At 40.0% G+C, this 14889-nt stretch overlaps 1 protein-coding gene across 6 annotated transcripts in view; it reads left to right on the top strand.

Annotated features, from left to right (window-relative positions):
• Positions 1-14889, top strand: part of LOC126347167 (dipeptidyl peptidase 3) — a 187956-nt gene that overhangs the window by 101040 nt on the left and 72027 nt on the right. For all 6 annotated transcript variants that reach the window (XM_050002252.1, XM_050002251.1, XM_050002250.1 and 3 more), the window contains exons 5-6: positions 1651-1788; positions 11022-11165. In XM_050002252.1, coding sequence (XP_049858209.1) covers positions 1651-1788; positions 11022-11165 — 282 coding nt within the window. The remainder of the gene's footprint in view (positions 1-1650; positions 1789-11021; positions 11166-14889) is intronic.

Consider the following 14889-nt stretch of genomic DNA (forward strand, 5'->3'; position numbering starts at 1 on the left):
CTACTCCAGTCCTGTAACCCGGAAGGTGTACACGATCAAAGGCAGAGCCACGTGTGAAAGCACCCATGTGATTTACCAACTGACCTCCCTACACTGTGACGCTTTCTATGTGGGAATGACCAGCAACAAACTGTCCATTTGCATGAATGGACACAGGCAGACAGTGTTTGTTGGTAATGAGGATCACCCTGTGGCTAAATATGCCTTGGTGCACGGCCAGCACATCGTGGCACAGTGTTACACCGTCCGAGTTATCTGGATACTTCACACCAACACCAACCTATCCGAACTCTGGAGATGGGAATTTGCCTTTCAATATATCCTCTCTTCTCGTTATCCACCAGGCCTCAATCTCCGCTAATTTCAAGTTGCCAAGGAAAAGGAAAGATGAAAGGATGTGGGTTTTAAGGGAGAGGATAAGGAGTCATTCCAATCCCGGGAGCAGAAAGTCTTACCTTATTCCAAGACTTACCAAGCAGGAAAGCGCCCGCAGACAGGCACAATGAACACACACACACACACACACACACACAATTACTAGCTTTCGCAACCGATGGTTGCTTCTTCAGGAAAGAGGGAAGGAAAGGGAAAGACGAAAGGATGTGGGTTTTAAGGGACAGGATAAGGAGTCATTCCAATCCCGGGAGCGGAAAGACTTCCCTTAGGGGGAAAAAAAGGACAGGCGTACACTCGCTCGCTCGCGCGCGCGCGCCCACACACACACACACACACACACACACACACACACAAATACATGTTTTTCTTCGTGTGTGTGTGTGTGTGTGTGTGTGTGTGTGTGTGTGTGTGTGTGTGTGCGCGCGCGTGTGTGTGTGTGTGTGTGTGTGTGTGTGTGTGTGTGTGTGTGAGCGCGCGCGTGTGTGTGTGTGTGTGTGTGTGTGTGTGTGTGTGTGTGTGTGTGTGTGTGTGTGTGTGTGAGCGCGCGCGCGTGCGAGTGTACACCTGTCCTTTTTTCTCCCTAAGGGAAGTCTTTCCGCTCCCGGGATTGGAATGACTCCTTACCCTGTCCCTTAAAACCCACATCCTTTCGTCTTTCCCTTTCCTTCCCTCTTTCCTGAAGAAGCAACCATCGGTTGTGAAAGCTAGTAATTCTGTGTGTGTGTTTGTGAGTTTTGTTCATTGTGCCTGTCTGCCGGCACTTTCGCGCTTGGTAAGTCTTGGAATCTTTGTTTTTAATATATTTTTCCCATGTGGAAGTTTCTTTCTATTTTATTTATGAGTTTCCAGCTAATTTATATTAAAATTGTTTTTGGTCTTACTTGGAACTGTAATCTTGATGTAGATTTCATTCAGTGCCGATTCCATAGTTTAACTTGTATTAAGTGGAAAAGCATGTTTCACACCTTACAAGTACATACTACAAATTGTCCAAACCCGGAACTTCCCATTAGACGACTCTGGAGATACACAGTGTCAGTCTGTCATATGAAGGTATAACTTCATTTTTCATTTGAAAGTAATTATGTTATGTGTTATGAAGGTCTGCCAATATTGATGTAGGGATCAACATTTGCCTTCCGTTTTTGACAGTGATAAATTTTATCAACATCTATTACATTTTAACACTGTTTCATTTTTTCATATGTGAAGTTTTTCGAAAGAGAATTAATTCTTTTACCTTATGATTTGCAGGGAATCACAACGTATTTTTCTTCGAATTGTACACTAAAAGATGCTGAAATGGTAAATGGTTTTCTTAAAAAGAATGAAATGGATGCCTATAATACCAGGACTTTCAAGTATTCAGAAGATGGGGTAACAGTTTTTGAGGTAATGTAACAGAAATTCATGGCTATTGACATGTATGTAGAAACACAGATTTATTTACAACTTTGGGCTCAAAAACCGTAAGTAGAAGAAGTTATGCAGTATGAAAGGTAGAACTTGATTCTACTTGTCTTCATACTTCTTCAATATAATGGATCACATCAGTTTCTGTTAATATCAGTATAGCTCGAACATTAATTTGTTGTTAATATATTTAAAATTTTCACATTGGTGGAGAAGTGTGAAAATGGTGCCAGATATTGTTCAACAGTAAATGCCATAACAACAATTGTATGTAGATTGTTTTACTCAGCAACATTCTATTTTATTTCGTGATAATTTCCTACTTTTTTAAAGTAATTGAATTTTAAATTTGATTTCCTCACACATTGTGGATATTGATGTAATTGAAAGGCACGCTAGCGTAGTACAGCCAAGTGCCAAGGGGGCTGTGCTGTTAATAAGTAGGGCCTATGTTGGTGGACATGTACATATTTCTCCTAATTTTTCATTGATTCCTCATGACCTAAAAATTGGGATGGAGAAAGAGATAAATGCAGAACGGTTTGGAAGCTTATGAAAAATACTATGATTTTTTTTAAATCCTGTATTGACTGGCTCAAGTAAAAATAGTTTTTTGTTTTATGGGGAGTAATTTTTTATCCTCTAAATTACTGTGTGTCCGGAGATTCAAAGAAATGGGAAATGATATGTTGTATGGTTTATTTTAATATTGAACATGGGCACAATGTAGATGTGATCAAATGTCCAGTGGCTACAATGTGTTCAGCAGTATTTGCTGCTTACAAAACAATTTTTCATTCCTAAAAATTGTCTCTACATGTTAGTACAAAGTGTGCTATTTCACATGAAGTTCAAATGTTATTCATCATAGTACTGGAAGAAGAGAACCTTCATCTCATTCCTTTCCACTAATTTGAGTGCAAGCGAATGACCCCAAAAAATTTAGTCCATTGTATCTGTCACGTTAGTAGAATAGCAGTTGCTCACCAACAGAGCGATGTTCCTAAATGTAATTTCATGACTTTGGATTTGCTCTCAAAACTGAGTGAGTATGATGAGAGTTTTTCTCTTGAAACTTTCTGGCAGATTGAAACTGTTTACTGTACTGGGTCTTGAACTCAGAATCTTGCCTTTTGTGGGTAATGCTCTGACTATGAACTATTCATATATGACTTATAAAATACACTCACAGCTTCACTTCAGCCAGTACTTCTGTCCTATCTTCCAAATTTCTCAGAAATCCCCCTACATACCTTTCTGAGGAAAACTTTTGCTTTCTCTCTCTGTGTGCCAGCCTTGATACTCAGTACCTGCAAGCCACCTTGTTGCCCTCGGCCGGCAGTGTCATTCAGATGCAGTGCTGGGTCAGCACACTGCTCTTCTAGGTGTTTTAGCTTCCCACACAGTGGAGCTGCTGCTTCTTACTGAAGTGGTATCACGAGGCTACATGTACCCTGTTCCAATCTTCCTGCTAAACAAAAAACTCCTACCAGTTCTAGGAATTAAACCTGGGTCCTTTGCATGGCAGACAGATGTGCTGACTTCACATCTATGGAGGCAGGAGGACAACTTCTGTGAAGTTTGGAAAGGTAGAAATGAAGTTGTGAAAATGAATCATGCGTCATCTCTCAAAAGCTCATTCAGTAAGAGCATTGCCTGCAAGATGCAATGTTTTAGCTTTGAGTCTTGGTAGAGACACACAGTTTCAATCTGCCAGAAAGTTCCAAATAAACACACACTTTGCTGCAGAGTGATAGATTCACTGTGAAGATTTTTCTCTTTCTCACAGCACATTGTGTGTGAAAAAATGCCGTTAAACAGCAGATAACCTACCAAACAAAAGCAGGACTCAGAATGTCCACTAAATAAATTATTCATATAAATTATCTTAAAAGTGGTATCATTGTACACTTTGACAAAGCCTTCACGCACCCTCTTGAATGTGATGTCAAGTTACGTGCATGGGAAATTATAAATGCAGTTGCACCATTGCCATAGATGTGGTTTCTCTTGGAATAAGTCAGCAATAGAAAATGAATGAGTTTGAACACCACATGATTGTAGGCGCACAACAGTTGACATGCAGTGAGAAATTGCACAGGCATCACATGTGATTAACTTTACTCTTAACAATGTTCTTGTGAAGTGCAGAGTCAAGAAAGCACTGAATCTAATCATTGCTCAGGTAGGCTTAAGGTGTTCACAGATAATGTCCAGCAGACTTCAAATCGTACTGTATGAACCAATCAAGAGAAATCCTTGTCATATGTTATAGGACTTCTGTCAGGAGTTCTGAGGTCAGTGTCAGAACTTACTGAAAAAAGGTGACATGGCCCTATTATCAAGGCTGTCACACGCCCAGAAGCCATTGATATGAAGACATAAGAGATCTGTAAAATTTCACAATGTTGTAAACAATGCTTTCATCATAAAATAGTGTAAGAAGATTACATGGAGTTCTAAACCACAGTAGAGTATGTGTCATTTAAGCAGGCATTATGGTCTAGAGGATTTGTGATAATAGCATTTATGTGTATTTTACAGTGGCAGGCATTATGGATCTAGAGGATGTGTGACAATAGCATTTATGTGTATTTTACAGTGATGTTGAAATTTAGCATTGTGGGATAGTGTAGTAAGATTTTAGAAAGCACCCACAATTAAAATGGTGGCTGGTGACTCCACACAGCAGGAATCCAGTCATTACAAGATTGAAGTGTGATGTTAATATTTTCTTATTCAGAAAATCCAGGTTCGTATAATAACAATATTACGAAAAGGATAGATTTTGCTGGTATGGAAAAGGATAGATTGCTACTCACCTTACAGTGGTAATGTTCAGTTGCAGATTAGGCACAACAAAATACTATTAAACACGTAAGCTTTCAGCCTGAAGGCCTTCTTCCAAAAAAAATAAATAAATAAATAAATAAATAAAATAAAAAAACACATTCATTCACATGAACACAAATCACACACATGACCACTGTCATTGGTTGCCAGGGTCGGGACTGGCCCTGGCAGCCAGAGACGTGTGTGTGTGTGTGTGTGTGTGTGTGTGTGTGTGTGTGTGTGTGTGTGTTTTCACTTGAATTCGTATTATGGATTGAGGATTGGTTATGTTTAATCTGGCAGCTCAGCCGTATAACAATGAGGCCTTTGATGACATGACAGTCAGTTACCACTTAAAAATCACTGAGTAGTACTTGATTGAAAGTATGAAGCAATTTAACCACTTGACAGCCAGGAAACATGAGAAAATTTTATTACTCATACTGAAAAATGGCATAACTTTAAACTCAAAAAAACCCACGGGAGTTTTGAAGGCTCTCTTTTCTTGGTCAGCCTCATCAGCGTCTAGCATGTCCATAGTTGAGAAGTACTTTCAAGCAGTCTAGGTCAGGCTGTTGTAGTTCGCATGTCTACCTGGGAGCAGATGGGCAGGCATGGGAACAGATAGGCAGGTTGGGCAAATGACTGGTCTGCACGTAATCCTGGAGCCAGGCCGTAGCTTAGGCCATTGTACTCCACTGGCTTAGCTCAGGCAGCTGAGGATTCCCAAGCAGCTTGCACATACGCAGAACGAATGTGATTGCAGATGATGCAGTTTCCTACTACAAAATACAGGCTGAACAAAGCTGTGCCAATATTTCAAAGTAGAGCAATGATTGTCAACTTGTTTTAAATGTTCAAAAATGTAAAACGTACATTTCGCAAAAGAAAATCATAGTATCTTATTAATATAATGTTAGTGAGTCACAACTGGGATCTATAAACTCATACAAATACTCTGGGGAAATGTGGACAGTCTATAAAGGAGATCGTCTACAAATCAGTCATGTAACCGATCCTAGAATTTTGCAGAAATAGTGTGGGACCTCTACCAAAGGACCAGCAGAAGATATTGAATGTACACAGAGAAGAGCAGCACAAATGGTCACAAGTTTGTTTGACACACAGGAGTGTGTCACTGAGATGTTAAAAGAAATGAACTGACAGGCTCTTGAAAATAGACGTACATTATCCTGATATAGTCTATTAACGAAGTCTCAAGAACTGGCCTTAAATGATGACTCTAGGAATATAAAGTCATTTCTCAAGAAAGTGTACACGCTTTTTTTAAGCGTAATATCTGCAGCAACATTTCTGGTAGTGGTCTCAAATCTGTGCTTAGTGCGCTTTTGCACAGTGTGTTGATAAGCAGTGTGACAGTGTCAGTGTAAGTTGAATGTTTTGTATGGCAGTTGCTGTTTAAAATGAGTGCAAAATATCTGATGTGTCATGAGTTGGTGTTCTTTATAAATTATCTAAAGGGACTAAAGCTTTTGTAAGAAGCTGCTGCTAAATTCTTAGAAAGTCAAAGACATAAGTTGTGAAGTGGATCAAGACACTGTGCTGTTCACGATAGATTGGCCTCCAATGTCTCTGAATACAAATCCAGTTGAAAATGTATGTTCGTATAATAAGATAGGCTTAAAGGAAGCCCAATATATACTTTGAAGCAGCTTTGATACAAAATCGGGATGATATTGAGAGAATATGCAGAAAATCTCGTGAAAAGCATGCCAATGAGGTGCCAAGCTATAATTGATAATGGTGCCATTGGATTAACTATTTAGTAATTTTGCAGTTAGTAATAACATGTATTTTATATAATACTGCAGCAATAAAACATCAACAACATAAGAAAAACGAAAATAAAGCTTAAATTGCAAAGGAAATGCACCATATACAACAACAAAATACAGTGCTCATACAAGCGTCAGCCAGCAGCAAGATGTGTCAATGGCTTGAGGAAGACTATGCAATGCTTCATAACAATAAATTGCCTCAGAAGAGTGTGACGTCACAACTGTTCACATTAGATTCATTTGAGCAGTTGCGATCTGGCTCATGCGCGTGCACAGTTGAGTCGTGTGAGTAGTACCTCCTCTCACATTTGGCTACCCTCCCCTCCACTACCCCCACCCAACTGTGGCTGTTATCTATATAAGCAGTAGCTGCAAGCAGTGAGATGCTACCCAGAAAAATTTTACTGGCACGCCCAAGCTGCCAGATTCACGCATGTACAACAGGCCTGTATCAAGGGGGCAGAAGGGGGGCGGGGGGCAGCAGACTGGAGTATCTGCCCTGGGCTGCAATTTTTGGGGGAGGGAGATAGGCCACCAAACTCATTCTTGAGGAAAAAACCTCATTTCACAAGGTGTCTAGCATCCAGTGCACGTTGGTCTATCGGTTATTCATATGATTTTGAAACGCATCCCTGTCCGTTTTTGAACTATGTAGTATTGCACCGGTTCGGAAATATCATAGACCCAGGGCTGATGCACAGAGCAGTCTGAATTATAGTGAGGAAGTGGGTTGTCTCCATGTCACACGTGTTTACATTTAGTGATTTTGCTGTTTCCTCTTTGTTTACTGCTCTCATGTCAAATGAAAACAAATTGGATTTTTGTGGCCAGGAGCTATCAACTTTATTAAAATACATTCACATAACTACGGAAGGCTAAAATGTGTTATTAATTTCAGATTTGATTTTATTTCCACTTTTCTGACAGTCAATTATTAATCACATTGCACAACAACGAAATTATTTTTGTCAGTTTGCTTAATAAATTTGGCTTTTGTTAATCTTTTATGTGGAGGCAGTCAATTTATTTGAAACAAAATGTTTAATTCTTCACTATTGGGTAGTTTCAACTGTTCACTGAATTTCAAGGGCACGTTTTCATTTTCTAGCACATATGGCATCATGCCATAATAAAGAACCAAACATGAGATAATACAGTACTGGCTCTCCAAGAATATTAACATACCAAAAACCACATTGAAAAGCTTAACATAAGGCCTTGGTCTACTTCATTGGTAATGTGGACGTACGAATGTGCACTTTAACCTGAATTATGCATTTTAGTGTGGGTCATGACATTCCGGTGCTCTTGGAGTATCCTCTGATGTCTTGTTTCTTTTATGACATAATGTAAAATCTTTTAATGTTTTACATGTACAAACAATAAGGGCTTACTGTGTCATCGTAGCGGCACAAGCACTGTGACACCTGTTAATCTGGCACTGTCTGGCAGCTGCTGAAATGAACCTGTTTCTAACAGGCCGTGGGAAGATATTGTGAAAGGTAGTGTGAAAAACATTATGTTCTAAGTAAATTTCCTTTTATGCAAGACAAACTATGTGTGAGAATGTATGATGAATTTCTCAAATCACAGAGCATTTTATTCTTATTTTAAAATACAGCTCTTTGAGGATGACTGTTCAGAAGAATTTCGAGCCCAGTAGCTGATATTTATGTCGTTATTAAAAATTTTGCCGGCACACTTGTGTATCTTATGTGCAAAAAAAGATCATTATTATATGTAAAAGCTTAGCTTTTCTTGCAGCTTATTAATCTTTGATACCAATATCATATGTGAAAGCTTTGCTTTTTTTTAGCAGCACTATGTATATTAATTTAAACCATCAACTTTTCCTATTTGTGTGTCCGTGTCCGTTCTACGTAAGTGTTGTTGCTATTGGTTGACTGCATCACATGTCCTACGCTCTATCTGCTTTCATCGGCTGGCGAGATCACGGGGCATGTGCTATGACTGGCTCACGAAAGTACATCGCAATCTCGATTTCAATGCTTTGGAAAGTAACATGCGGAGTTGCATGGAATTTGAATTTGTACTTTTGTAATATGAGAATATGCAGTCCACGTGTTGCTACAACTCGAAGATCTTTCTGAAACATGTCCCCCCCTCCCGAGTTTTGTCTTTTTTTATAGTGCCAGGAAATTCTTCGCCTGTGTATAAAACCATAACCATTCAAAGGACTGATAAGTTTTACAGTTTCAAGGACAAGTATCCTGCCACTTAACACAGAAAAAGTGTATTTACACATGGGAGGAAGTGTATTTTTAATTGTGATCTCTGGGAAAAATCCAGTAATTTTTTTTCCTTGTCCGCATGAACACCCTAAGAGATGTAGATATTGAAGTATCACAAGAAGTTTTCTGGCAAAGTATTAGTTTTAGCTTTCAAGGAATGTGGAAGCCTTAGTGATGATTATTTGAATGACAATGTGCTTCTACATATGTATATGAACCATGTGCTTCCTTCAATTCCTTTGATTTTCTCAAAAAGCAGCTGCTTCTAACTATGAAACCATTTCAGCAGTTTTGCTGGGTACATGAATCCCAGCATTGCAATAATTTTTTGTTGTTTGTTTCTGTATTTCAATTTAGATAATGAGAAATTCGTCGTTAGTATTGACATGGCTCTTAGCTTATTGTTATATTAATGCTCGAGCGGACTTGCCATTCTTTATAAATATTACGAAGTTAAAGATGTATGAGAAAAAATTAAAATAAACTTAATTATATGAGCTAAATCAGTGTTTCATTAAACAATAATAAAACAAACATTCATGACATTACTCTGACGCCGCGTGCAAGTGTTACCCCACAGTAATGACCCACTAGAAGCACTAAACAGTATACTTGTATCAGATCCCAACCACTAACTTACTCAGTTGCTAATTATCTTGCAGACAAGTGCCTCATTGTGGGATTGCACTGCTAGCTTGGAATCGTGAGCGCTCTCTCTCTCTCTCTCTCTCTCTCTCTCTCTCTCTCTCTCTCTCTACGGTACTGCTGCTCACTTTTACGTATGGTGGCACAACTTACCACCGTATTAGCTGAGGAAATAGACTTGGGCTCGCAATTGTAAAACAACAATGGAATGGTAGTAAAAGACAATGTTATTTGTGGCTGGTGCAGTTTATACAGACACTGTGTGATCAATAGTGTCTGGAGACCTGGCTGAAAATGATGTACAAGTTCGTGGCACCCTCTGTAGGTAATGCTGAAATTCAGTATGGTGTTGGCCCACCCTTAGCCTTGATGACAGCTTCCACTCTCACAGGCATACATTCAATCATGTGCTGGAAGATTTCTTGGGGAATGGCAGCCCATTCTTCACGGTGTGCTGCACTGAGGAGAGGTATTGATGTTGGTTGTGAGGCCTGGAATGAAGTCAGCTTTCCACAACATCCCAAAGGTGTTCTATAGGATTCAGGTCAGGACTCTGTGCAGGCCAGTCCATTACAGGGATGTTATTGTCATGTAAACACTCGCCCACAGGCTTTGCATTATGAACAGGAGCTCAATCATGTTGAAAGATGCAACTGCCATCCCCGAATTGCTCTTCAACAATGGGAAGCGAGAAGGTGCTTAAAACATCAGTGTAGGCAGTGTGCTGTGATACTGCCATTCTTAACAACAAGAGGTACAAACTCCTTCCATGAAAAACATAACCACACCATAACACCACCACCTCTAAATTTTACTGTTGACACAACACACACTAGAAGATGATGTTCACCAGGTATTTGCCATACCCACAGCCTGCCATCAGATCACCACATTGTATACTGTGATTTGTCACTCCACACAACGTTTTTCTACTGTTCAGTTGTCTGATGTTTACGCTCCTTACATCAAGTGAGGTGTCGTTTGACATTTACCGGCTTGATGTGTGTCTTATGAGCTAGACTGTGAAATCCAAGTTTTCTGACTTCTCGCCTAATTGTCGTAGTACTTGCAGTGGATCCTGATGCGTTTTGAAATTCCTGTGTGATGGTCTGGTTAGATATCTGCCTATTACACATTTCGACCCTGTTCAACTGTCTGCGGTCTCTGTCAGTCAACAGACGAGGTCAGCGTGTACACTTTTATGTAGTGCAAGTCCCTTCACATTTTCACTTCATGTGGATATGGTGCAAGAATGAAGTCTTGTAGAATAATAGTAAAATGAGTTATTGCAAGTAAACACTAATTGCTGGAAGTTAAATGAGTATGGAAGAGTAAAAAAAGTTCTGAAAACCTAATATTGTAAAAATGGTGAAATAATCAGAACTGTGAAAAAAGTTCTAAGATTTTGTGACATGTATGATACACATATTGACTTGATTATGCTCACACCTTCTTACTGAAAACACACAGAAGAGATAAGTGCAAAGTTTACAGTACTGTACATGCACTCGAAGAAAACTCAGTCTTTGTAGGTGTGTCGTGTGTATTTCTGAGTATTTCTATAACTCAAGTGGTGAAATGAAAGTTTCATCTTTCAGTTAAGTTGATAATACTGATTATTGATTTCTTCCATTTAAACAAAATAATAGTAATCAGTAGCTCTGTGTTTCTTATTCTTTTGCAGATTCGTTTGGCTTCAGCGGATACAGGTGATTGCCCTGGTATCACATTAAATGATCAAGAGTATGAAGGATGTAAGTTTAGAGTTACCCGAGGTGATTACTCAAAGCTGATGGACCTTGTTATTGACAATTTGAATCATGCAAAAGTAAGTTTACTGAAATAATAGTAGTAGTAGTAGTAGTAGTAGTAGTAGTAGTAGTGTTTTACACTTGGAAAGCTTGAGTAGACATTAAGAATAAACAGTGATACTTTGGGAAACATATAAATCGTTCTTTGTGGTGTCCGAAGTGAAAGCAGTGGCCCAGTGTGTCACTTATGTCACCATTGCCAATGCCTGGGATAAACATGGGATCATACATGTGACGTGGACTAGTGATAGAGAGCACACTGGCAACGTCAAATCATTCGCTCACCTTCTTCAAGGCCCAATAAAACTTTCAGATTTTGTATAGACATTTGCCCGACATGGGAACAGTACCAAACATCTTGCCATGATCAAGTTGGAGTAGCTGTCTTCTGTCCCAGGTTCAGACTCTAATAGCATTAGAGACAATCGAAGATCTGGATGACAGAATTCAGGATGCAATAATGCAGCCCTCCATGAATGTAGTAGTGGCACCATACAAAAGTGCTTAGTAATTGGCAGTGACATGCACAGATTGTGATGGCCTCTCAGATAACATTGATGCTTTAGCTGAACAGATAAGTAAACTGCTGTCTCATTGTAATTCCATCAGTGACAGAGAACGCTAGTTCAGGAGGTTGTCTAGTTATTCCACGACTCGTCGGTTCTAAGTGGTGCTGAGCAGCCACATGGTGTATGCTTATATCACCAGAAACATGGAGATCAAGCACACAAATGCATTTCACCTTGCATCTACCCAAATGGCAATGAAGTGAGGTGGTGCAATGGTTAGCACACTGGACTCGCATTTGGTAGGACAATGGTTCAAATCCGGGTCTGGCCATCTTGATTTAGGTTTTCAGCAATTTCCCTAAATCACTTTAGGTAAATGACAGGATGGTTCCTGTGAAAGGGCACAGCCAATTTCCTTCCCCATCCTTCCCTAACCCGATGGGACTGGTGACCTCGCTGTTTGGTCCCCTCAGAAGCAAGCAACCAACCAACCAACCAACCAAAATGGCAGCAGCATTTGGATATAGGCACGTCTGATTGCCAAAGTTTCAGTTTCTCTTAATTACTGATCGGAAGACTGAACAAAAATTTCTTGAGGAGACTGGCTCAGACTTTTGCATTTATCCACGGACTTTATTCTACAATTGTCAGCCACCTATTTCATTTTGTGTTTCTATTGCAAACAAACAGTACACAACGTATGGTTCTGGACATGGGCCTGTGTTATGCGTTCACCTGGAATTTCATCGTTGCTGTTGTCACAGAGCCCATAATTATAACCAACTTCCTAATACATAACCATCTACTACCAGATGTAGCGAGTGTGAGACTAGTCGATAACATCACTGGATTTTCAACAGTTGGATTCAGATGCAGTGCAGTGACAAACGCCATCAAGCTTTTGCAGGCAGCAGAAATAAAGTATGCCGAGTTGACTGTGAAGTTTCCAACTATAACCTGACGAACAGGTGCTCCAACAGAGGTATTTCGCAATACCATGCATTATACCAAAAGACCAATGGTCCGGCAGTTATCCAAGGCATGGTGATCTTCTTGCTATTGCAAAAGTGGAAATTGACTTGATGCTTAGGGAAGGTATTATTTGCCCTTTTAACAGTCCACCGTCACCAACTCTCAATCTAGTACCCAAGAAGTGGTGTGTGTGTGTGTGTGTGTGTGTGTGTGTGTGTGTGTGTGTGTGGTGTCTATTTTGTGATAATCATGCACTTAAAGCAAGGACAGTTCTGGACAGATATCCAGTACCCCTATTAAGAGATTACAACTGTGCTCTACATGGGATCACTGTGTTAAGTACACCGGAGTGTGCAAAATCCTTTACACTAATTCCTGTGACAGGCGAATGTATTCCAAAAACAGCCATAATCATACCATTTGGCTTGTTTAAGTGTCTCTTCATGTCATTTGGTTTATGCAGCACTGCTTAGTCTTGGCATAGATTTATCGATTCTGTGTTGCAAGGGTTGTCATTCTTTTTTGCTTACCTATACGATCAAAACTTGGTGGAGGTTTTAAAGTGCTTAGAACAGCATGGTGTGGTGTTAAATACTGCTAAATGTGTGTTTGTGACATCATCTGTCCCACTCAGCTGAGTGGCAAGAACCACTGACTGCAACACTTTTTGGACCTAAGACTGAGGGAAATTCACTGATCCAATGGACAGGTGAAGTGAGCTCTGCTTTTGAGGCAGCAAATCTAATGCTAAACTCCTGGCACACTACATATGGTTGATGCTAGCCAGACTGCTCTTGGTGCAGCGTTGCAACAGCAAGTTGATAGTACTTGAAAACCTCTTGCCTTCTTCTCACAAAAGCTGTCCTCTACACAACAAAAATGGAATGCTTAGTTGAGAGTTCTTGTTGTCTATGAATCAATCAAGTACTTTTGCCCCCTGTTGGACGCTAGAGTGTTTACGATATTTACAAATCACAAGCTGCTTGTCTACACCTTCAGACAGAACAACCAAGTGTTGATTATTACGGTACAACTGTCTGGAGTTCATTGCTCAATTCATTGAGCAGTGGCGCGATCGAATGTTGAGGCTGTTCTTTAAAGGTTGCACTGATGTCACAACTCTTGGTGGATAGCTGCTTTACCCATGGTCTTGCTTGATCTTTACACCACTTAAAAACTGGACTTGGATTAACTTCAGTGGAGCTTGTGTACGGAGAAGCACTTTAACTTCCTGGCGAGTTCATAAACTCAAGTTCCATACAACCGTCCGACCATGACTAATCAGATTCCATTTGTCACCTGAGGGGAAAATATTGCATGCATTCAGCATCATCAAGCATTGGAATGACACCTACTTACATGCCCTGTGACTTGCAAATTCGCACGTATGTCATGTTACAAACGGCGACAGTGTCAAACCATTGGTACAATTGTGCCCCCCCCCCCACCACCACGATGGCCCACATCAAGTTATCAAAAGAGGAGCACGAACTCTGGATATACTATTCAATGGTAAGCCTAGTACAGTCTTAATTGAAAGGGTGAAAGCTGCTTATGAGTTCCCAAAAGTGCTGACAATACTCATGCCGCAAAACAAGCCTCAGCCTCATGCACAAGTGTAACCATCTGAAGCAGACCCACTACCTGAATGAACAACACGCTCTGCACATAGAGTGCACTTTCCTGCTATATTTTTGAACACCCTTCTGCTTTCACTGAGGGGGCTGATGTAGCAGTCAAAATCGTCGACCACTGTTTTCATCACAGCCGTTGGAGAGTTTACCTTCCAGTTGCCAAATGCAGTGCTGCTCAGCATTGGCAGTTGATTTGTTCTTCAGTGTTCCTTATGATATACCATAACAGTGACAGTGTGTGAGAATTTCCTTGTAAATTGAGACTGATTTCAGCTAACTCTAATCTAAAGCTGAAAACTAGTCTGAAGTTCTTACAGAATTTCTTTTGGAACATGAAAACCGAATTGGTTCGTATGCTTAAAACTTAGGCACTCCAACAGAGGTACCTTGAAGGAAATGACTTTCTTCATGCCAACTTGCATGGATTCCAAAAACGTTGGTGGTGCTAACCCCCAACTCATGATTTTCTCTCATTACATTCTGAAAACCATGGATCAATGCATACAGGATAGAAGCAGTATTGTTTTACTTTCTGATAGCATTTGAGTCACTACCACAACAAAGTTTCTTAACAAAAATATGGTTAAATGGAGTATGAAATAAAAATTTTGTGACTGGCTTGAGGA

This window comes from Schistocerca gregaria, chromosome 1 (genome assembly GCF_023897955.1).
Source record: "Schistocerca gregaria isolate iqSchGreg1 chromosome 1, iqSchGreg1.2, whole genome shotgun sequence".
Lineage (NCBI taxonomy): Eukaryota > Metazoa > Arthropoda > Insecta > Orthoptera > Acrididae > Schistocerca > Schistocerca gregaria.